This window comes from Scardinius erythrophthalmus (assembly GCF_964197995.2).
Source record: "Scardinius erythrophthalmus genome assembly, chromosome: 20".
Classification (NCBI taxonomy): domain Eukaryota; kingdom Metazoa; phylum Chordata; class Actinopteri; order Cypriniformes; family Leuciscidae; genus Scardinius; species Scardinius erythrophthalmus.
Genome location: NC_138240.1, coordinates 5,325,998 through 5,348,203, shown reverse-complemented (window position 1 = coordinate 5,348,203; position 22,206 = coordinate 5,325,998). Strand labels below are relative to the sequence as shown.

Sequence of the window (22,206 nt, the reverse complement as noted above, 5' to 3'; positions counted from 1 at the left end):
TCGAAATCTAAAGTTTTTACAAACAATAACTTGGTTTCCCTGGTTACGCCTGACGGTTTATTTACTAGGTGTCCTATATCACTTTTTAATGGACACCCTGCAGCCAATCAGAATCGAGTATTCACCCAGACCATGGAATAATGTAAGTTAATACATTAACTAATGTTGACAAATGAGACCTTATTGTAAAGTGTTACCATAAAAGCCCAGCTCCCTGCTTGTGTGACCTTTTTGATTCTAATTGGAGCCTTTATTTTTAAAAGAGTGATTTTATGTCATTTAGACAGGGTGATTTATTTGTGTCATTCTTCCAGGCTTTAATGGCATCTCATGAGATTCAGAACAGACTCCATGCACTTTTCCAAGGGTCTGAGAGAGGCTGTTACCTGCTACTGTGACCTGTCTGGCTCGATCTTGGTCTCCCCGTTCTGCTTGTCATTGATGGATTTCTGCGAGAGGCGCGAGGACATGGTGGCGGCTTGCACCACGGCCTTGAAGCTGCGCTTGCGCTTCTGCACGTTCTGCTCAGGGTGGAAGATGATGACGTAGACTTTCGGTATGTAGAGCATCCCCAGAGACACGGAGGCGCTCAGACTCATGGACACGGTCAGCGTCGTCGTTTGGATGAACATCTGGATCAAACACGGGAAATGAAACGCCAAGAGTTATAGATCACAGGATTGAGTTATACATCACTTTTGATAGACCCTATTATAAAAGAAAGACAAGATCTCAACTGAGATCACTTTAAATGAATAGTTTGCTGAAAAAATGAAAATTCTCTCATCATTTACTCATCCTCATATGACTTTCTTTCTTCAGATAAACACAAACGATTCATTCACACAGACATTTATTCATCCACTGGGGTCGTATGGATTACTGTCACGATCGGAGTGTTCAAGCGTCAACCGAGTGGCAGCCTTTATATGTACTCACAGAGATGGATTATTTTCATAAAACAAATATTGTTTCTGAAGAAAAATATACATATTGGGGATGGCATGAGGGTGAGTAAATGATGAGAGAACTTTTGGGTGAACTCTCCCTTTAGACATAAGACTAAATGGAGAAGAAATTGAGAGTTTTGTCTTCTTTATGTATTTCTGACAAACAGATTCAAGTAATCTCAGAGCTACAGAAGAGATCTCAACAATGCTAAGACTAAGCTAATTTGCAAAACTCAAAAGTCATTTCAATATTGTCACGCTTGGTTGCACAAATCGCACAACGCAGGAGAATTACTAGAATAAGCCTTTAATCGCTATTCAAGGAACGCAGGAGAACACAGGAAAGCTATAAACAACAACCAAGTAAAACTAAGACGACACGGAACAATGAACAGAGGAAAGGGTGTAAATACAAAGAGAAAACTAAATGAACAACAGGTGAACGTAATCCAATAAGAAACCATAAAAAACGAACTAGCAAGCAGAACTCAGGAAAAGCAGCACAGGACCAGGACCGAGACCGAGACCATTACAAATATGAACTCAAACATTTCTCATCAGCTTCTTCCAAGACCAAAGTTTATACTTTTTAAATTAAATTATATATATATATATATATATATATATATATATATATATATATATATATATATATATATATATATATATATATATATATATATTAACACATTTTAAAGACAAAGAAATCATTATTAATTTAAATTAACATAATTATAAAAATAAAATTAGAAACAAATGACTTAATTATTATAATTATTAATTAAAACGTGTATTATACACTACCATTCAAAAGTTTGGGGTCTGTTTTCTTAATGTTTTTGAAAGAAGTCTCTTCTGCTCACCATGGCTGTATTTATTTGATAAAAAACATGGTAAAAACATTAATACCGTAAAATATTATTACATCTGTTTTCTATTTTAATATATGTAATTTATTCCTTAAGCAAAATTGAATTTGGTGCTCAAGAAACATTTCTTATTATCAATATTAAAAACAGTTGAGCTACTACTTTTCTTTCCAGCATTCTTTGATGAATAGAAAGTTCAAAAGAACAGAATTTATTTGAAACATAATACATTATACTGTCACTTTTGATCAATTTCACCATCCTTGCTGAATAAAAGTATTCATATTGTTTAAAAATCTTGTAGACCCCAAACTTATGACTGTAGTGTATTAATGGTATACACATTATTTGCATCGCTCTATATACTCTGTCATTTGTTTTTCTAAAATGAACAGAAGAAACATCAAATGTGATGCTTAAATAAAACATCTAACGCCTCCTGAGCTATGAAAACGCTACCTTTGAGTAATAAAATCCTCCTTTGGACAGGCCATGGCAATGCATCAATATAAACATTCACAATGTTCATCACATGTGGCTGCCAAAGGCAAATGAAAGAGCACCTGCCCACCCAAGAGTGCTCACCAGGAAATGACACGTATAGTATTAGCGCGGCGCATTAAACGACATGTCAGTGGGAAGCTACCTGGGTCGTTTAATCTATGCAGCAATAACTAATGCTCTAATTCCTAATTCCCGCTGACGAGGCTTCTGGCTTTATTAAGATGGGTAGACATTGTCTTTCAGGCTCCCAAAGACTCCCGTTATCAACCTCCTCCCACAGTCAAACCCCCGGAACCTCATTGGTGGGCGGAAGAGTCTTTGTCTCTGTGTCATGGTGTGTCTTTGGCAGATAAAGGGGAGAAATGAAATGTTGTTTTTTCTCATCTCATCCCTTTCCATGTCTGCCATATCAAAGGCCTCTTCAAAAGAGAAACTGTGAGCAATTCAACTTGGACTTGTTATCGTGAGCCTGGCAGGTTGTTGCTTACTTCAATGCCTTCATATTGAAATGACTTCATTTCACATAATTTTCTACTTAAGGACTTAAATGGTAACTAAGCTCAGCTCTTTTGTTGCTGGATTGGAGCAGAACTGTGCTGTAAATACTGGAAGTTGTTTCAAAGAGAGATGGTGTTGCATTTCTATATATTGTGTTTTGAAGATGGAAAAGGCGACATCCGAATATTTCATGTGTAGCATTTGCTCTCCGTCCCATTGCAAATGTATAAGGAAAGCCTTACGGTTTACAATAGAACAGTCACAAAAAAGCTACTAGCAACACCACCAGGTAATGATGAAAAACATTTCCATATAAAACAGCATTTGCAAAAGAATTTGTTTTCATGATATGGCAAATTCATGCATAAAACGGTATATTCAACAAGAAAAAAAGAGTGGGAAAGTGGAGGATTACTCCTCTAACACCACTGGAATCCACTTCCGAGGAGGCTTTTTTCATCAGGACATGGAGAATGAGGTCAAAGTCAACCTCAAACCATCCCAAAGGTCTCATTTCCACTTCTCCACGTTCAAACTTGCGTATCGTGTTCGGTTACACGTCAGTGACATTTGAAGAATGCTAATGAGATTTGAGCATTGTGGTGAAGAAGCACCATTTAAACAACAAACAATTTCAGAAGATGTGGAATATAGAGTACAACCACTTTTATAGTGCATTTTATACACTACCATTCAAAAGTTTGGGATCAGTACGATTTTTAAAGCTTCTAATGCTTTAATGCTTATGCAAAAATACAGTAAAATCAGTAATATTGTGAAACATTAAAATGTTTTCTATTTGAATATACTATAAAATTAAATTCCAGTGATGCAAAGCTGAATTTCAGTCTTCAGTGTCACATGATCCTTCAGAAATCATTATAATATGATGATTTGCTGATCAAGAAACATTTCTTATTATTAATGTTGATTCATATTTTTGTGGAAACAGTGATATATTTGATGAATAAAAAACAGCATTTATTTGAAATATAATTCTTTTTAACATTAAAAATGTTTTTTCTGTTACTTTTAATCAATTTAATGCATCCTTGCTGAATAAAAGTATAATTTCTTTCAACAACCAAAAAAACTGACCCCAAACTTTTGAACAGTGGTGTACTTGGGATGAACAGTCATCATACAAAATCATGCAGGATTGGTACGACATGATGTTGAGTAAATGATTTGCATTTTTGGGTGAAGCATTTGTTTAACAACATTAATAATCAATCACATTATAACACACGTCTCACCTTCTCAGTGGACTGTGCTGTGCCAAAGAAAATAGGCACAAACGCCAGCCAGACGATGCAGGTGGTATACATGGTGAAGCCGATGGGTTTGGCTTCGTTGAAAGTCTCAGGCACGCCTCTGCTCTTGACCGCATAGACCGTGCATGTGACCATCAGCACGATGCTGTAGCTCAGGCAGCAGATGAGCGACAAATCAGACATGTCACACTTCAGGACGCCACGTGCCAACTCTGGATTGGGCGGCCGCTGCTCCTCGTAGTCCACGGTGGAGTGTGGCGGCATCACGCCAAACCAGACGAAAACACCCACAACCTGCAAGAGACGGCAGGAAGTAAAAGCTTATCATTAACGGCGAGACGGAGTCAGTCAGAAGGTCAGACTCATTTGTCAAGAACTGCAGTTAGATTGATGTATGTAGAATATAGTGTAAAAAGGAATGCGTTTTAGCCAGTTTTCATCAGACACGACTTTGCACAAGATTACTGGTTAAAATAGGCCACCTATCAGCCTGATTGCTCTTAATGATGGGTTTTAAAGTGCTTTTTTACAGACACAAAAGAAACTATAAGATCCTCTCCTCGCTTAATAATAACGTGCCTAGATTTCTGAAACGAAAAAAAGGGGCTATGTCTAGTTCAGCTGAAATGTAGCATTTAAAATGTAATGTTTTTAATTCTGAATTAAAAAGGGGAACAACTCAAGTTTTGTGTATTTTGACCATAATGCATTCAGAAAAAAGTCAGAAACTACACATTGCACTACTGTTCAAAAGTTTGGGGTCAGACATTAATAATTTAATTTAGCAAAGATGCATTAAAGTGATCAAAAGTGACAGTAAAGACATAATATTTCACTGCTCATTTTACTGTAGTTTTGATCAAACAAATGCAGTCTTGTGAGGACAAGAGACTTCTTTCAAAAATGTTTCAAAAATCATAAACTTTTGAATGCTAGTGTACATTTAGACCTTTTTGTTTATTTATGTACTATGAACAATGTGAGTAAATTACTTCAGTAAATTATGAAAAATAATTAACTTTATTTCCATGTCGTATTGGGTGCAATGTAGTATAAATATAAATATATATTAGTAAACATGTTCATGGGTCAACAAAATCCCTATTATTTCAGGTTAGGACTGTCCATAGAAAAGAAAAATCACAATAAAACTTTTCTTAACTCAAGTGAGATTAAATAGACAGCAAATGGAGACTTAAATACTCATGTGTCTTTAAGTCTCTAAAACTCCACCAATTTGCCATCTGGCAAGTCTGCAATCAAAAGTGAGATCTCACTAAGAACTTGAATATTTCTCATCATATTCAGACAGACAGCTTCAGTGAACTTGAGACATGGAACTACGGTCTTGATTGTCTTAAATGTATTCTGTCCTGTGAGTTTCTTATTCCTTTAGATAGAGCATTCTGCTTTAGCATTCTACAGACATAGTAGGAATGTTCCTTTTGAATGTTCTCTGAACATTCTGAAACATTCTAAAGTAGTAACATTTCTAAACTAAAAATGTCTGCAAAAAAAAAAAAGTACCATGACCAATGTTTGAGAACATTATTAAAGACCAGATCATTTTCTATATACGTTACTGGAAGAACGTTGTTTCATAACTTTGAGAGCCTTTCCACAACATCAGCTAAAGTGTTGAGAAGGTTCCCTTTCAGCTGGGAAGTTACTATTTTTGATAGTGGTTATTTTTGAACCGCAAATATAAAACTTTTTTTTTAAGGATGGCTAAAGGGGACGTATGATTACCATAAATCATAATGTAGCAAAGTCATTCACCGTGTAATTGCGGAGGGTCACCGGATGAGAGCAGCTGTTAGAGGCGTGATTAAGAGAGCGTCCTCTGCACCCGTTCTCAACTAGAACATTCCGACTAGGAAGTGGCTGATCCTGAATGAGGGTGCTCATCAGGTAAGGCTCAAACTTTCCCAGAAACTTCTACAACTGGGAGGAGAACAGAACAGCAGCCGGGCAGCCGGCGTGTTGTCGCGGAGACAGATGTTGCTGTCAGAATCGCTCGGCGGAGTTCCGTTCTCAACTCAGCATCGGTGACACATCTGCCAACATGTGCTGGAGGAGGTGCTGAGAAACGTCCTGCTGTCAATCATTCTCCTGCTAACGTCCTGTTAATCTCGTCTCCCCCACGCAGTTGCCAGTGAGTCATGCGCATAATTCTGGGGGCTAAGCTTGAACTACAAAAGCGTTTAAAATATTCTTTTGTAAAAGTTCCAATCAGCAGTTTTTAATCGGAGGAGAGGTGTTTATCAGCAGACACAATGTGTATCGACAGCGGAGGAGCTTTCTTGTCACCTGTAAATCACTCAAGCATTTTTTTCTGCCTTTACTGATGTTGAATCTGTTGCTTTCGCACATTAGCGTGGCTGGCACGTTTGCTAGCACAAGCAGAATGAAGCCAGAGCACTCAACATGATGAGGTCTGCAGGCAGCTTATCAGCTTCGGCAGAGTGTCCAAACACAGGAGAATCTGCTTGGCTGGGAGACTGCTATTGACTAAACCTCAAACAGGGACATACTGAGAGTGGGACGACAGTATAGAGGCTTTAGTTACCATAACCAGTGGCTCTGTGTCGCTCATGAACCAATGTTTGGCTAGGGTGAGACAGAGAGGTTCAAGTACGTTTCAGTAAGATAAGGACTTCCTAAGGTGCCTCTTGACAGAATTCTGGATAAAGTGAAGAAGAATTTTCTTTACTAATTAAATTAATAATTCCTTAATTCAATAATTTGTCCTCACCGAAGCTACAGATTTTAATAAATGCATGAAGTGCTGATGTGATGTGTGTTATTTTGTGTTAAATACTTAATATGCACGGTCTATTAAAAGCTTCATAGATTCATTCCACAGGAAAGAAAATATATACACCAACATTCAAAAGTTTGGGGTCATTATGATTTTTTTTTTTTTTGTGAAGAAATTAATACTTTCTGCAAGGATGCATTAAATTTATCAAAAGTTACAGAGAAGACATTTATAATGTTACAAAAAAAAAAAAATCAAAGAATCAACAAGAAAAAAAAGGAATAAATCCAGAGCAACCAATTAGAATGGTTTCTGAAGGATCATGTGACACTGAAGACTGGAGTAATGATGCTGGAATTCAGCTTTGCATTACAGGAATAAATTACATTTTAAAATATATTCAAATAAAAAAAAATTATTTTATATTGTAATAATATTTCAGGATAAAACTGTTTTCCTGTATTTTTGATTAAATAAAAACTTTTTTAAAAATCTTACTGACCCCAAACTTTTGAACAGTGTAAATACTGTAGCGATTTAAAAACAGCCCAACACAGTAACCAATTCCATGAGATTTGGGACTTCAAGAACATGGGATGCAACCCTGCAGGAAGCAAAACAATAAACCAATTATCACTAAATTGCTTCAAGCTCTGATTTACTACATTTACCTGTACTGAGATCAGAATGAAGGTTATCATAACTTGTGAAGTGGGGCTGATGAACTTTGGAGGCGTGACGGACTTCTTGCCCTGCTCGAAGATCCGGTAGATCCGGTTGGTCTTCGTGAGCATGGCAGAGTATGTAATGCTCATGCCCAGACCCAGCAGAAGCCTGCGGAAAGCACACACCACCGTTCCCGGCTCAGCGATCATGAGGAAGGTGATGAAGTAGATGAGGAAGATCCCGGTCAGGAGCACGTAGCTGAGCTCGCGGCCCGCGGCCCTCACGATGGGGGTGTCGTTGAAGCGGATGAAGGTGATGATGACGGACAGGGTGGCCAGGATGCCAAGAATGGCCAGGAACAGAGGGATAACGGCCCAGGGAGAATGCCACTCCAGCTTGATGATGGGAGTTGGCCGGCAGGCCGTGCGGTTGAGGGTCGGCCGCATGTCGAAAGGGCACATCTCGCAGTTGAACTCGTCAGCTTGGAAGTGATACCCGTCACAGAGCTCACAGTGCCAACAGCACGGGACACCCTTCACCATCTTCTTCCTCTCACCTGGCTGGCACGGAAAACTGCAAACAGAGTCCGGAATTTGGCGGTTTCCACCAGTCCACTGCATCTCTTCTACCTGATGAAATACAGAGAACATTTACTGAGAATTAAACTAGAAAGAAAATGTTAATCTGTTGAGCAAAATAGGTCAACTATCTGTTAAAGGGTTAGTTCACACAAAAATTTAAATTCTGTCATCATTTACTCATCCTCGTGTCGTTCCAAACTTTTAAGACTTTCATTCATCTTCGGAACACAAATGAAGATATTTTTAATGAAATCTGAGATCTTTCTGTCCCTCCATTGACAGCTACGCAACTACCACTTTGATGCATCAAAAAGTTCATAAAGAGATCATAAACTAATCCATATGAATTGAGCGGTTTAGTCCAGATTTTCTAAAGGGACACGTTCACTTTATATTATGAACAGTATTATTTAAGCTTTTATTCACATATAAACATCAGAAGTTCAAGCATGTTCACTCGATAAGAATCAATGAGGTTTATTCTAGTGTTACGCAGCACGTTTGAGCTTCTGCGAGAACCAATGAGGCTCATTCTTGTGCGTCAAAGCATGTACGGTTGAGCCTCTGTTTATGTTCACTGATCAATGTTTATATGTGAATAAACGGCTAAATTCAATCTGTTCATCATATTAAGCGATCAAGTCTCTTCAGAAAATTTCAAACAATTCATGTGGATTAGTTTTATGATCTTTTTCATTAAAATATATATATATTGATTAGTGTTACAAAGATGAATGAAAGTCTTACAGGTTTGGAACATCGTGAGGATGAGTAAATGACAGAATTTTCATTTTTGGGTGAACTAACTATTTGTCAATATAATTAATCTGTATGCTAATGAGCAATTGGAGTCAATTTACGTTGAGTCGGAGGTTATTGGTCCACTGGCCGATGACTCTGTATCCTGGACTAGAAGTGTTGGTCATCTGATACTGAAAGATGTCATAGCGTCCAGGAGCATCACCGTTTTCATTAAACAGAACGGCAGTGCCGGCGCTGCCTGATAATCAAAAAAGAAACATTCATATAATGTTATCACACAACAAGAAACATCATAAATGTCATTATTTTCCAAAAAGAAATTCAACTTATTTGATTTGATTGTTTTGCTTTCATTTTGTCTTTTGCATCTTTATTAAATATAGCAAGTTGGGGAATGACAATGGGCTCATCTCATTTTACTATGCAAACTGATAAAATCTGTTTCCTGAAAGAGAAATATTGCCAATTTTAAACACATATTGTTACTTCTGTCAGCCTTCAAGAAGATGATCTCAAAGCTATAAACATTGACTAAAAGCCAAAAAAAACTATTCTGATTTCATTGGGTCTTTATAGAAATACATTACAGAGGTGATAGTAAATTATAGCTGAGAGGATGAGCGTGATCACAGCTAGATATTTAATAAAGAGACGTTCTAGCTATAGCTCCTCTTCCTGTCACTCCTTATCCACTGAGACTCTAAACATCTTCACTTCGCTCTACAACCATCTGTCATTTACTGTAGATGCTCCATTCATGCATCCTTTATCCTCCTGCATATTACATGCAGCAATATCTGTTTTTAGTCCACGATTATATTTGAATGGTAAACTCTGAATGCACTATGGACAAACATTCAGCTCTGATTATGAGTGCTTTGAGTCGGTCTTTGTCAACCTGAATATGAGTATTTAGTTCAGTCATTAGTCAACCACTCATAACCTGCTTTAGTTAGCCCTGGATGGATGAGGATTTGTCTTTTGCTTGTTTGTCCTTTCCTGTATAGGCGGAAGACAGCTTCATTTGAAATTCTGGCGTAGAAAAAAGGAGTGATTTTCTCCTTCACAATAATGCATATTGCTTGTTCAGCCAATACCCTCCAGGCGAACTCCCAACCAAATGTTTGCAAGTCACTCTTGAGAAAGTCATTTAATGGGAATTCTTTCATGGACAGCTTCACAACACCAGAACAAAGTTAGATTTACTTGGCAGAACTTTGCCATTTTTAAAGAGACTGTTCTTCTGTTTTCCAACTATAATGAGCTACGAGACCTGGTACTGTGAAGCACTAAGCACATTCTGTATTCCATCCCAACAAGAATAGTCACTCGCAACACACTTAACTTCAATATTGTGACATATTGCTAAATTAAACGGAATATTCTGCATATAATAATGTAGGGCGGGGCTTGATTTCATCTTTCAGGATTTGATTGGATCGTGAAAAGTATATTAGTAAATATTATTTGCCTTATTAACTGCACTGCCTTGGTTACATCAATAGAAAATAAGTGTCATTTTAGAAGTGGAAATATCAATTAAGAAAAAATATTTCTTTGGAATAACATGCACCCATTAATTGTAGACAATATGCTTTTTTTTTTATTATGAAATAATTAAAAGAGTTGATATTTGTATGTTGTCTGTAAGGATATACACTACCATTCAAAGGTTTGGCGTCAGTAAGATTTTTTTTTTAAAGAAATTAATACTTTTATTCAGCATTAAATGAGACAATAAATGTATCAAAAGTGACAATTTCAAATAAATGTTGTCCTTTTGGGCTCTCTAAAAAATAATGAATAATGTACCACAGGTACCACAAATAAAAATTTTAGGCAGCAACATTTTTTTTTGCATTGATGATAAAAAAAAATGTCATAAGAAGTAAATCGGCATTTTAGAATGATTTCTGAAGACACTGAAGACTGCAGTAATGATGCTGTAAATTCAGCTTAGCCGTCACTGGAATGAATTACACTTCAAAATATTTTAAAATAGACTTTTTAGAATTAAAATATCATAGAAATATTATAGAATTGTAAAAATATTTCCCAATATTACCGTTTTTACTGTATTTTTGATCAAATATCGGAATGTTTGCGACTACAGCTTTTCTGGGATTTTTTGCAAATTGCAGTTTAAACTTCTTATACAGCACAATACATTTTTGAGCTTGAAAGTGCTTTTACCCTACACTGTGATTATATAGAAAAGAGCTAACATTCTTCAAAATTTCAACTTTTACATTAACATTTATTCATTTAGCAGACATTTTTTAAAAAAATGACTTACAAATGAGGCATACAACAAAGAAATGTTCTCCACAATAACTAAAGTTACTGTATGCAGGTTTGAAACAGCATAGCAATGAGAACATGATAACAGAATTTTAATTTGTGGGTAAAAGTTTTTAAATATCCCAGGGCAGACCCATGTCAACATGCATGACACTTGTGCTCAATCCAGATGAGCCTGCGAGGCAAAACTAAAGCTCTCTATGGGGTTTAGTTTGGACCTTTGAACATCTTTTGGCATTGTCTAATGGAATTTCTGATGCCAGTCAGGTCTCGTCTTCAGTGATTCTGATCAAGTGTGTCAACTCACCATTGAAGTTGACGGCGCGGATGTAGCTAAGCAGCAAACGTCCCTCCACTGGGTCCATTTTATCACAAACACCTGTGGCTCCCAGACACAGATCCTGGTGCATGTTGTGCAAAGCATGAGCCATGGCATACACCGCATCAATTACAAACTGAACCTTGCCCTCTTGCTCGTAATGAGAATCACGACTGATCCGTTCTTCTCCTGAAAGTCAGAGAGAGAGAGAGAAAAGTTGAAATGAACACAGTGAGACAGCAAAGTGTTGAATGAAAAGAGTAGGTGAACGATAAGCAAGACAGAAGACCTTTTAATAAGACCAAGACATTTTAAGGTAACCTGTCATTGCTCCAAACATCAGTTAACGGCTATCAGGAGCTCTCACCTGTGCATTTCTTCTTTTCTGGGTCGATCTTGATACCTGGACGTGTCAGTTTGCACCTAAAGTCGTCCTCCCAGAATTCAGCAAACCAGATATTCCTGCGATTGTTCTCCAGGGATCGAGTGATGAAGTACTGGTCAAACCCTGATTGAAAAGCAGAAAAATTACCAATTTTATGTTTATAGTAGAATTAAGTAGAGTAGAATTAAGTACAATTGTAAGATACCGCTCAAAAGTTTGGGGATGATTTTTTAATATTTTGAAAGAAGTCTCTCTTACTAACAGAATTTACTTCAAATGGAAAACTTTGGTAACATTATAAACGTCTGTACTGTCACCTTTGATCAAGTTAATGCATCCTTACTGTAATAAAATTATTAATTTCTTTAAAAAAAACATACTTTTGAATGGTAGTGTACATGGCAGAAATAGAAGTTGCAATCAACTTTACTACCATATTGTGACAATTCTGAGTGAAATAGCTATTGAACTAGAAAGAAATGTAGGACGGGATTCATTTTATACTTTATCAGCATCTAATTCGATTGTGAAAAGTGAGCAATGCATATTGCATTGAATACATCGCAGACATCAAGTGAGCATATCACAGGAAGAGCAATTTTCTTAAAAAAATAAAAAATAATAGAAGCACAAATTATCGTTTTAAGTAACATGCATTTATTTTATGGCGACTTAAAATATGCATATAATATTTCAAACCATCAATAGATGCTCTCTTGGGCAGAATGGTGACGGCACCCTCAGCCACTTCCTCCTGGTCCAGGATCGGAGAGCTCTTGGCACCCCAGCTGTCTGATCCCACAAATTTAAAATGACCAGTCAAATTGGACTTCTTCGCAGCCTCCAGGACCTGCCTGGACAAGCAACAGCACAATTACACTGTTTATCCTGAAAATTAATTACAAATTATAGTGAAAACGTGGAACTTGAAACACCGTTAACAACCCATTGCGCTTCATGTACATGAGTGTTCTTTTGTGTTTTGTCTTTTCAATATGTGTTGTCAAATTAGACTTTTTAAACCCGTCTACGTCTAACATTACTCAGATTTACCTTTGTTTGAACATGCTCTAATGAATTTGTTGCCATTGGCTTGGTTTGCTTAGTTGGGGACATTCAATTTAACATTTAATTTAATATTCAACAATAATATTGATCTGCCTGCATTGACACTATTATACAACTGATACAATATACAATATATATATATAATATACTATACAATAACTGAACTGAGCTGGACGATGACATCACGGTTTACTCTAGAGCGGCTATATATATAAATTAACTAAATTAATGACTTTTTTTAAAACAAAAATTTAACATCACTGAACTTACTTAAGGTTTTCTTCTGGAAAAAAAACTTTTTTGCATTATTTTCCTGTTATCTCTGTAAAGCTTTGAAACAATCTGTATTGTAAAAAGCGCTATATAAGTGAATTGATTTGACTTGAATATTCTGAATTATGTGTTTATATAACACAAAATTAAAATGTAACAAAATAAAAAATATATGAAAATTAATTATTTAATTGCATAATTAATCTATATAATTTTGTATTAATATTTTGTAATTTATTCAGATGTATTTATTTATGTTTATGTATGTGTGTTTTTTTTTTATTCAAATCAAGTTTATTTGTATAGCACATTTAACAGTACACATGGCTTCAAAGCAGCTTCACAGAATATTTTTGTATTAATAATACATGATATGTGGTTAGTTAACGTCAACTATTCAGTTAAGCAGTTCATATTTTGCAGTTTATGTTGATCCAGAGTTGCCATCATTTGGAGCCTTTGCAAGTGTTGGTGCCATATGAAATCTTTACAACTGGAGCTGACGCAAATTTTCTTTTTTAAGCGACACTTACATAACCGGAACATGACCAAATTCAGATGAATTAAAATCTGAATATTTTTTGTCAATGAGATTGACAGCATCCCTTAAACATCTCAACTGCCAATGGCCAATTCTTAAATTATTACATTTGCACACAAATGTTATTTGTCCATAAATGTGGAATAAACTTAGTCTAAAAAAAGACTGTGCACGTTCTCCTGTTTTGTATTAAAGTACACCTACATACATAAGCAAATATTAATATAACATATAAATATGTAAAAGTCTCTCAAAATCAAAAGACCTTCATGAAATTCAAATATCTCAAATTGTTAGTTAGAGTGGAACCAAGTTATTATGAATTAAGATATTCAGTTATGCATTTAAAGACGTGGTTGACAATTCACGCAGTGCGAGCGACAGCTCGTGTTCACAGGAGTGCTTTAATGAGGGGGAACTTCATCTGCATAGATGTTCTCTACCTCATAACCCTGTCAAAAAGCATCAGCAACAAGCCATATAGATTAGAGACTGAGAAACCCAAACACAGGTTGGCAAACCGTCACTTGTGAGAGCTGACGATAATAGCAAAGTATTGTCTCCACTGGGTGAGTTTTTTTGGTACTTCTGAATTTGCAAGTTCAAATTATGGAAAAAGCAAAATGACATTATGCCAGGAGGAGTGCAATGTCTTGAATACTGTATCCACTCTTATCATATATGAAAAGGTCATCTAAGCTCCGAGATAAAATGATACAGACAGCTTATTTTGGATTTGACACTGTAGCACCTTCTAAGATGGCATTTCCCCCTGCAGCTTTAGCACTTCATGGGTGAAGGGTGACACTCCTGAGATGCCCAAAGAGCTCAAATCACAGCGGATACACGTCACACTTCAGATTTCCAATCATCATTTAAAATGAAGAAATATTCTGTCTTCCCTTGTTATTTGAGAACCAGTGTAAAAACTGAATATATGTACATTAACACAGTAGAGATGTTGAATGTAAAAAAATAAAAGTTCTTCAATGATGTTGTCACGGTTTGAGTTCTGTTCATTTTTGAGTTTCTCAGTTAATCGTTTCTAATCTGTTAATTACTTCAGTTCTCCTTCGTTCTCTCTGTTTGTTTCTATGGTTACTGACTGTGTTCAGGTGTGTCTTATTAATCAGTCTCATTAGTTCCTCTTGTTTGCCTGTGTATTTAAGCCTGAGTTTAATCCTGTCTAGTTGTCTGTCGACGTCACTGTAAGCGTGGTTGTCCTGTTCCGTGTTACATAATTCTAAGTGTCCTGAGTATTTCTGTTAGTTTGATTTTGCTAGAAATAAAGACTGCTGCTCATAGATCCTGTTTCATCTCTGCTGCAACCAGGACCCGTGACAGATGTTCTGAAGCATTAATCAAGAACCTTTTTTGTACAGAAGTCTGAAAGGAATAGTCCACCCAAAAATGAGAATTCTCTCATCATTTATTTCCAGACCTTTATAACTTTCTTTCTGCTGAGAAACATAAAAGAAAATGCTTTGAAGAATGTTGGTAACCAAACTGTTTTGGTTCCTATTGGCTTCCATTGTATTTATTTGACCACACAATCGAAGTCAATGGGAACCAAAACAGTTTGGTTACCAACATTCTTCAAAATATATTTTACGTTCCACAGAAAAAAAGAAAGTCATACAGGTTTAAGTTGATAATATGGTTCTTTGTAAATTAACAAGTTCTTGATGTTTCATTATTGGTATTGGTGTCTGGGTTCTTAAAAGAACCAATAAATAGATTATTTCTCAAAGGAACTAAAAAATAACAAGAATAAGAGGTTAAAAGAATAGAAATAGAATAAACATTCTTTTAAAAAGGAAATTAAAAAGGTTCTATAATGACATCATTCTATAGAACCTTTACTGGTTTTAATTAGATTGTTTATTTTTAAGAACTTCAATATATTTGTATAGACACCAAGCTCACAGCCATCTTTCGAATTTTTTTGTTTGAACTTCTGTTTTTGCGGTATCTCTGTATATTCCTATGGCGTCGCCGTCGAAGATGAATTACATGATGAAGTGGATTTACTTATTGTAGAGTTAACGAAAGTTATCCTGTAGAGTTGGGGTACTCGAACTCGGACTCGGACTCGAGTCCAATTTTTAATGAACTCGGACTTGTCACGCACTCGGATGAATTTGTACTCGGACTTGACACGGACTCGGACATTTTAGACTCGGAAAATTTGCCGAGTACAGTCGAGTCCGGGCACTGGAGGACACAATATTATTCAAAAACGAAACGAAACGAAACTGCTTACATTGTGTTGTGTCAGTGTTGAGCATTGTAGCCAATCACAGATATGTATATTAAGCGCATGAACACAGTGGCCAATCAGAGGCGTTTTGAGTCACCATGCGGAGAAGTCGCTCAAAACGTATGTTCAGAATCAGCGCGAGTTTTATCCTTTCGCAAATCTCCTCATAAACAACAAAGTCTTGACGCGATATAAATAAGAGATTCGCTGTGCAGTGCGGACAACTTCAGTGTTTATGATGAGAGTTTCAGTGAGAGTGCAGAACGCGGTAAGTAAGTGATGGCTATTGACAATCTAAATAATATATTTTTTCATGCTTGTAGACCAGTGGTTACGTTCACACTGTAAATTAAAAACAGTGATAACTGCATTTAAATGTGGGAGAGAATCCGCAGAATTTTAGTCCTGTGAGTCATGAAATTGCGATGATTGACACAGTAACCCATAGCAACATGAGAACGTGATAACCAAAGCAACATTTTGGCGTCTAAGGCTATGTTCACACTTAGCGTCTTTTTTGACAAGAAAAAGTTGACAGCGGCGTTTTTTTATCAAAAAAAAAAAAAAAAACGCTGGCAGCGTTCGGTTACAAATAGCAGCCGAGCGCGTCTTTTGTTGCTATAACAACAGCTGCAACAGTAGCCTAGTGCTGTGTGATGCAAAAAAATGTCGAGAAAGAGAAAGTTGGCTCTTGCGTTGGCTTTTGAAGTTACCGGGGAGGAGAATGTCGGTTCACAAAGACGTTTGTGGGTGCACGACATTATACGGGGAAGGAAACTGTATGGTGCTTACAACAATTTAGTCCAGGAGCTCCGGTTGGATGATGCACGGTTTGTGGCATTTTTTAGACTACACAAAAGTCAGTTTGAAGACCTGCTACAAATCATTGCACCATTGATTGCAAAAACGTTCTTGTTGTTATGGAAATGACAGGTCTCGCTTCTCGCTTGTCATTGGTCAGCTGTCAAAAAGGCGCTTGACGTAGGGCGTTCTTTTCAGAAAACTTTTTTCAACTTAAAAAGACGCTCTGAGCTGCAGAAAAAGACGCCGGCGGTGGCGTCTAAAAAAGCGCTCAGGACTTTTTTGAAAAAACGGTTTACTCCATAGGGTTATAATGTAGAACAGACGCTGGCAGTTTGAAAAAAGACGCTAAGTGTGAACATAGCCTAATGTTATGATTTTTGTTACATTGATTTAGCCTACACTTTAATCATAAGTTTACATACACCTTGCAGAATCTCCAAAATGTAATATTTATTTATTTTTTAACGAGGATGATCATAAAAACATTGTTTCTATTTATTACTGCCCTGAAAAATATTTTTCACATAATGGATGTTTAATAGCCTAGTCCACAAGAAAAAATACAAACACAAAATACAAGACAAATTATATAAGCTTGATTTTAATATTGTGTTTCATTACCTGAATGATCCACAAGTTTTTTATTTTTTATTTTTTTATGGTTGTTCATGAGGAAAAATCCTCCAGCTCCTGCACATTCTTTGCTTTTCCAGCATCTTCTGCATATTTGACTCCTTACTAGCAGTGACTATGATTGTGAGATCCATCTTGTCACACTGAAGACAACTGATGGACTCATAGGCCTACACAACTATTACAAACCCTGCAAACATTTAGTGATGCTCAAGAAGGAAGCAACCATTAGGAGCCAGGGGGTGTACATTTTTGAACTGGATCATTGGTGTAAATTGCTCTTATTTTATTTAAAAATGCATTAATTAATTTAGTCCTGCCATTTAGAGGCTAAATAAGATATTAGCATGTAAATCAAAATAAGATAATCAAAATAAATAAAAATGTAAAAATCGTCATCTTGCTCAAAAGTTTACTCCTGGCTCTTAATGCATCGTGTTATATTCTTGAGCATTACCTTGCAGAATCTGAAAGATGTACAATAGGTAAACGTATGACTGTAACTATACATTGGAATCATTTTGTAAGGTTTAACAAATTAATTTAAGAGCTCAGTGTTGAGACCTTTCACTGGAATTTGATTGACATGCGATCTGACCAATCATAATGCAGATACCTGCCATTTTTGTCCGACAAACAAACCAAACCAGATAGTAGATTAAAGTCATTGGACTTGAACTTGAAAAATGCTGTGTATTGAATTCTTTTTGCAGTTCTGATGTTCATTCATGTTTAATTTGTGCTATAACTGGGAGATATTATCAGTTCTCTTACGAGAGATACTCTCGTACTGCGTAGAATACGCTAGGGGAAAATCCTTTTCCACGAGAATACTGAAGCCAAAAAAATTATCCTTTAATTTTGTATTAATGTAAAACGCGTTGCGGCAGCATACAGACATAGGCGAGGCAGCTCGCGCGCCTATTGGCTGGTCTGCTGGCAACTGCTTAAGCCTATCGAGCGAGACCTAGAGTGACGTCAGACCCAATGAGGGCGCTTCGCGCCCTCTGCGTCACGTCCCGCCGAAACGGGCGTGGCTTAGGTCTATAAATACCGCTCGCAGGCATTATTTCTCTGATTTTTCATCCTTCAGCGAAGCAACTCACATCGCTGGATCCGAGAAGAAGCCGCGCTGTTGAAGGAGCACCTCAGCGGGACGAGTCGAAGAAGCTGCTGGCCGCGCCGCCTTCATCGCCTTCCTGCTGCGCTATCCAGCGCCTATATCCTTTTCATTGCACTGTGTGTGTGTGTTCGCCGGCGCGACTCACACTATCTAAAAGAGCTGCGTCTTTTTCAAGATGCCTGCTTGTGGCTCGTGCAGAGCCGCACTCAGCGACGGGGACCGCCATGTCATCTGCGCTTCCTGCCTGGGTCAAGAACACGCAGCTCTCGCGCTCGCTGATGGCGGCTGCCATCACTGCGAGCTGTTGCCTTTAGCGACTCTGAGGACTCGCTTGGCACTGTTCACCGAGACTGCGCCCACACCTGCTGTTGTGCCGCGCCGTAAGAAGCGCCGCGCTCAGCGGATCCCGGAGCCCTCTCTCAGCCGTCAAAGCTCGCCGGTGCGCCCGCCTGCTTCTCCGGTTTCATCAGCTTCGCTCACGGACGGACAGCGGCCGCGGTCTGCCGCCGCTTCTGTCGATGACGCTGATGAGATCGACGCGCTGCTTCGAGAGGAGGATTCCTGCTCTCTCATAGCATCAGGCAGTGAGGATTGGGCGGGCTCTGAGGACCCCACCCCTCCTGCCCGTGCTTCTACGGGAAAGAGAGCGAGCATTGAGGCGGAGCTCATGCGCGTGCTCACTCAGGCCACGGCGAGCCTCGGCCTCGAGTGGATTACGCCTGAGCAGCCTGCTCATAACCGGCTGGACGGCTACTTCCTGCCTGGGGAGCGCGTTTCACCTGCATCCAAGCCAGCGCCCTTTCTTCCTGAGCTTCATGAAGAAGTCGCTAAATCTTGGGACTCCCCTTTTTCGGCCAGGACTCGGTCCTCTGTCTCTTTGGCGTTCTCCGCTGTTGACGACGCAAAGAACAGAGGCTACCACTCCCTGCCGCCGGTTGAAGAGGCTATCGCAGCGCACTTATGCCCGCCCTCCGCTGGACGGCGTGCTAAGATGGCGCTGCCCTCAAAAGCCTGCCGCACGACGTCAACCCTGCTCCGCCGCGCTTTCTCCGCCGCCGGGCAGGCCGCGTCAGCGTTGCACACCATGGCCACGCTTCAGATATACCAGGCCGATCTCCTCCGCCAGCTGGACGAGAAAGGACCTGACGCAATCTGTGTGCCGGACTTGAGGAGCGCTACAGACCTCGCTCTTCGCGCCACCAAGTCAGCAGCACAGGCCATCGGACGGAGCATGGCCTCGCTCACCGTGTCTGAGAGACATCTGTGGCTTACGCTCTCTGACATGTCTGAGTCGGAGCGCACCGCGTTCCTCGACGCGCCGCTTTCCCCTGCCGGCCTCTTCGGAACCTCGGTCAAAGATTTCGCCGATAGGTTCGCTGAGGTGCAGAAAGCGACCCAGGCCATGAAGCACTTCCTCCCGAAGCGCTCCAGTTCTGCAGCAGGCCGTGCGAAACCGTCTGCTCAGAGCTCACAGCCTAAGCCTCCGCCCGCCGCCTCCTCTTCTCAACGCCGCCAAGCCCAGAGCTCGAGACCGCGCTCTCGCTCATCCGGCCGCCGCCCCGCCCCGCGTGGCCCGCGGCAGAAGGTTGTGTTGAAGCCAGAGGCCCCGAAATCATCCTAGCACGCCTAGGAAAGCGACGGTGTCCAAGTCCCGCTGCGGCCGGACTTCCACCAAAGCTTGCCGCTCGTCCAGTTCCAGGAAATGTGACTGGTCCAGCGTATTTAGCAGCCAACAAGCCGGTTCCATTACCCGCTTGCCTGCACACAAAAGCCGTTTTTACGGCTACCCAGATAAATCCCTTAAAGAGTGTATTTTCTGGTGTCCCGGCCACGGCCGACGGTGTTTCATGTGTAGAAAAAATGCCCGCTACTCAGCGCCCATTCCTACACACAAGCACAGCCCTTCACACAGGGCGCGCGCACATAAAATCGACTCAGATCGATTGCGCTTCAAATGTAGCAAAAGTGCCCACTACCCAGTGCCCACTAACGCTACTTCCCACATGTCTCACGGTCCCTGTGAATACAGGACCCGTATGCATATGCTCTGCTCACGCGAGCAATGCTGTAAAGGTGGTGTACGTGCCCGCCGCTCCGCGCCCACGCCCACACACAGACATGAAACTAGCCCAGCCCTCCTCCTCTCAGCTAAACACTGCGGAGGAGTCGAGCGCGGGCATTCTGCCCGCTGTTATCAGCGCGCCCCCTGCCTCAGATGTCATGAGCGCGACGCTTATGTCACAGCACACAAAAGCCGCTGTATCGCGAGCCGATCAGAGCGCGCTTCGCATCCGGCCCCTAGCTACTCGCGCACCTGCGTGGGAAAAGCTTCCCGGGGTTTCGAGATGGGTGTTGAACATCATAAAAGGAGGCTATTCGCTGCAGTTTCGCCGACGCCCTCGCCGCTTCATGGCGCGCGTCGAGACCACGGTAGAATCGAAAGTAGCCCATCTACTTCGAGGCGAGATTTTGAAACTGTTGAGCAAAGGGGCTATAGAACCCCTATCTCAAGCTCAAAGCGAGGGGGGGCTTTACAGCAGATACTTCCTGGTGCCCAAAAAAGACGGGGGTCTCAGACCCATACTAGATCTGCGGCAGTTGAACAGAGCGCTTATGAAGCGCCAGTTCAGGATGCTCACAACCAGAAAAATCCTCGCGCACGTCCGCCAGGGGGACTGGTTTGTGTCAATAGATCTAAAAGACGCGTATTTTCAAATACAGATAGCGTCACGTCACAGGCGATTTTTGAGATTCGCCTTCGAGGGCCAGGCATATCAGTACACAGTCCTGCCTTTCGGCTTGTCCCTGGCACCCCGTACATTTACGAAGTGCATGGATGCAGCGCTCGCACCCCTCAGATTACGGGGCATACGAGTGCTGAACTATCTGGACGACTGGCTGATTCTAGCCCAATCTCACTCAGAGCTCGTAGAGCACAGGACCATTTTACTCGATCACCTCGAGAATCTCGGTCTCGCAGTGAATTGGGAGAAGAGCTCACTTTTCCCCAGACAGATTATATCTTTTCTGGGAATAGAGCTGAACTCGCTGCTAATGACAGCACGCCTGTCATCTCAGCGCACACTAGACATTCGTCGCGCAGCCGGCGCGTTCCGCTGCGGCGCGATAGTCCCTCTCAAAGCCTTTCAAAGGATGCTCGGCCTGATGGCCTCAGCATCTTCAGTTCTCCAGTTGGGCCTTCTGCGCATGCGCCCACTGCAGTTCTGGCTCAGAAAGAGAGTACCACGCTCAGCGTGGGCCTCCGGTCAGCTTCGCGTCAAGGTCAATCGAGCATGCATTGCAGCTTTGAAACCTTGGGAGGCAAAAGACTGGTACCAATCAGGTGTAAGCCTGGGGACTTCCTCGAGAGTGATGGTGGTGTCCACGGACGCATCCACCTCGGGATGGGGAGCGCTGCTCGAGGGCAGACCGTTTTTTGGCCTATGGTCAAAGCGGGAGAAGCTCTTACATATCAACTGCCTCGAAATGTTGGCAGTGAGCAAAGCGCTCACGCGCTTTTGTCCCCTCATACAGGGGCACCACGTGCTAATACGTTCAGACAACGTCTCAGTGGTGTCCTACATAAATCGCCAGGGCGGCCTCAGGTCCCTGACTCTGTACAGGCTAACCAGGC

The 22,206-nt window shown here is 40.2% G+C and overlaps 1 protein-coding gene across 1 annotated transcript in view; it reads right to left on the bottom strand.

Annotated features, from left to right (window-relative positions):
- The window catches only part of grm6a (glutamate receptor, metabotropic 6a), a 68,795-nt gene that overhangs the window by 5,616 nt on the left and 40,973 nt on the right, over positions 1-22,206 (bottom strand). The window contains exons 5-11 of the mRNA XM_081349651.1: positions 12,570-12,724; positions 11,853-11,993; positions 11,474-11,674; positions 8,964-9,103; positions 7,528-8,151; positions 4,078-4,389; positions 387-632 (exon numbers count right to left, since the gene is read on the bottom strand). Of these exons, the coding sequence (XP_081205777.1) occupies positions 390-632; positions 4,078-4,389; positions 7,528-8,151; positions 8,964-9,103; positions 11,474-11,674; positions 11,853-11,993; positions 12,570-12,724 (1,816 nt within the window). The 3' untranslated portion in view covers positions 387-389. The remainder of the gene's footprint in view (positions 1-386; positions 633-4,077; positions 4,390-7,527; positions 8,152-8,963; positions 9,104-11,473; positions 11,675-11,852; positions 11,994-12,569; positions 12,725-22,206) is intronic.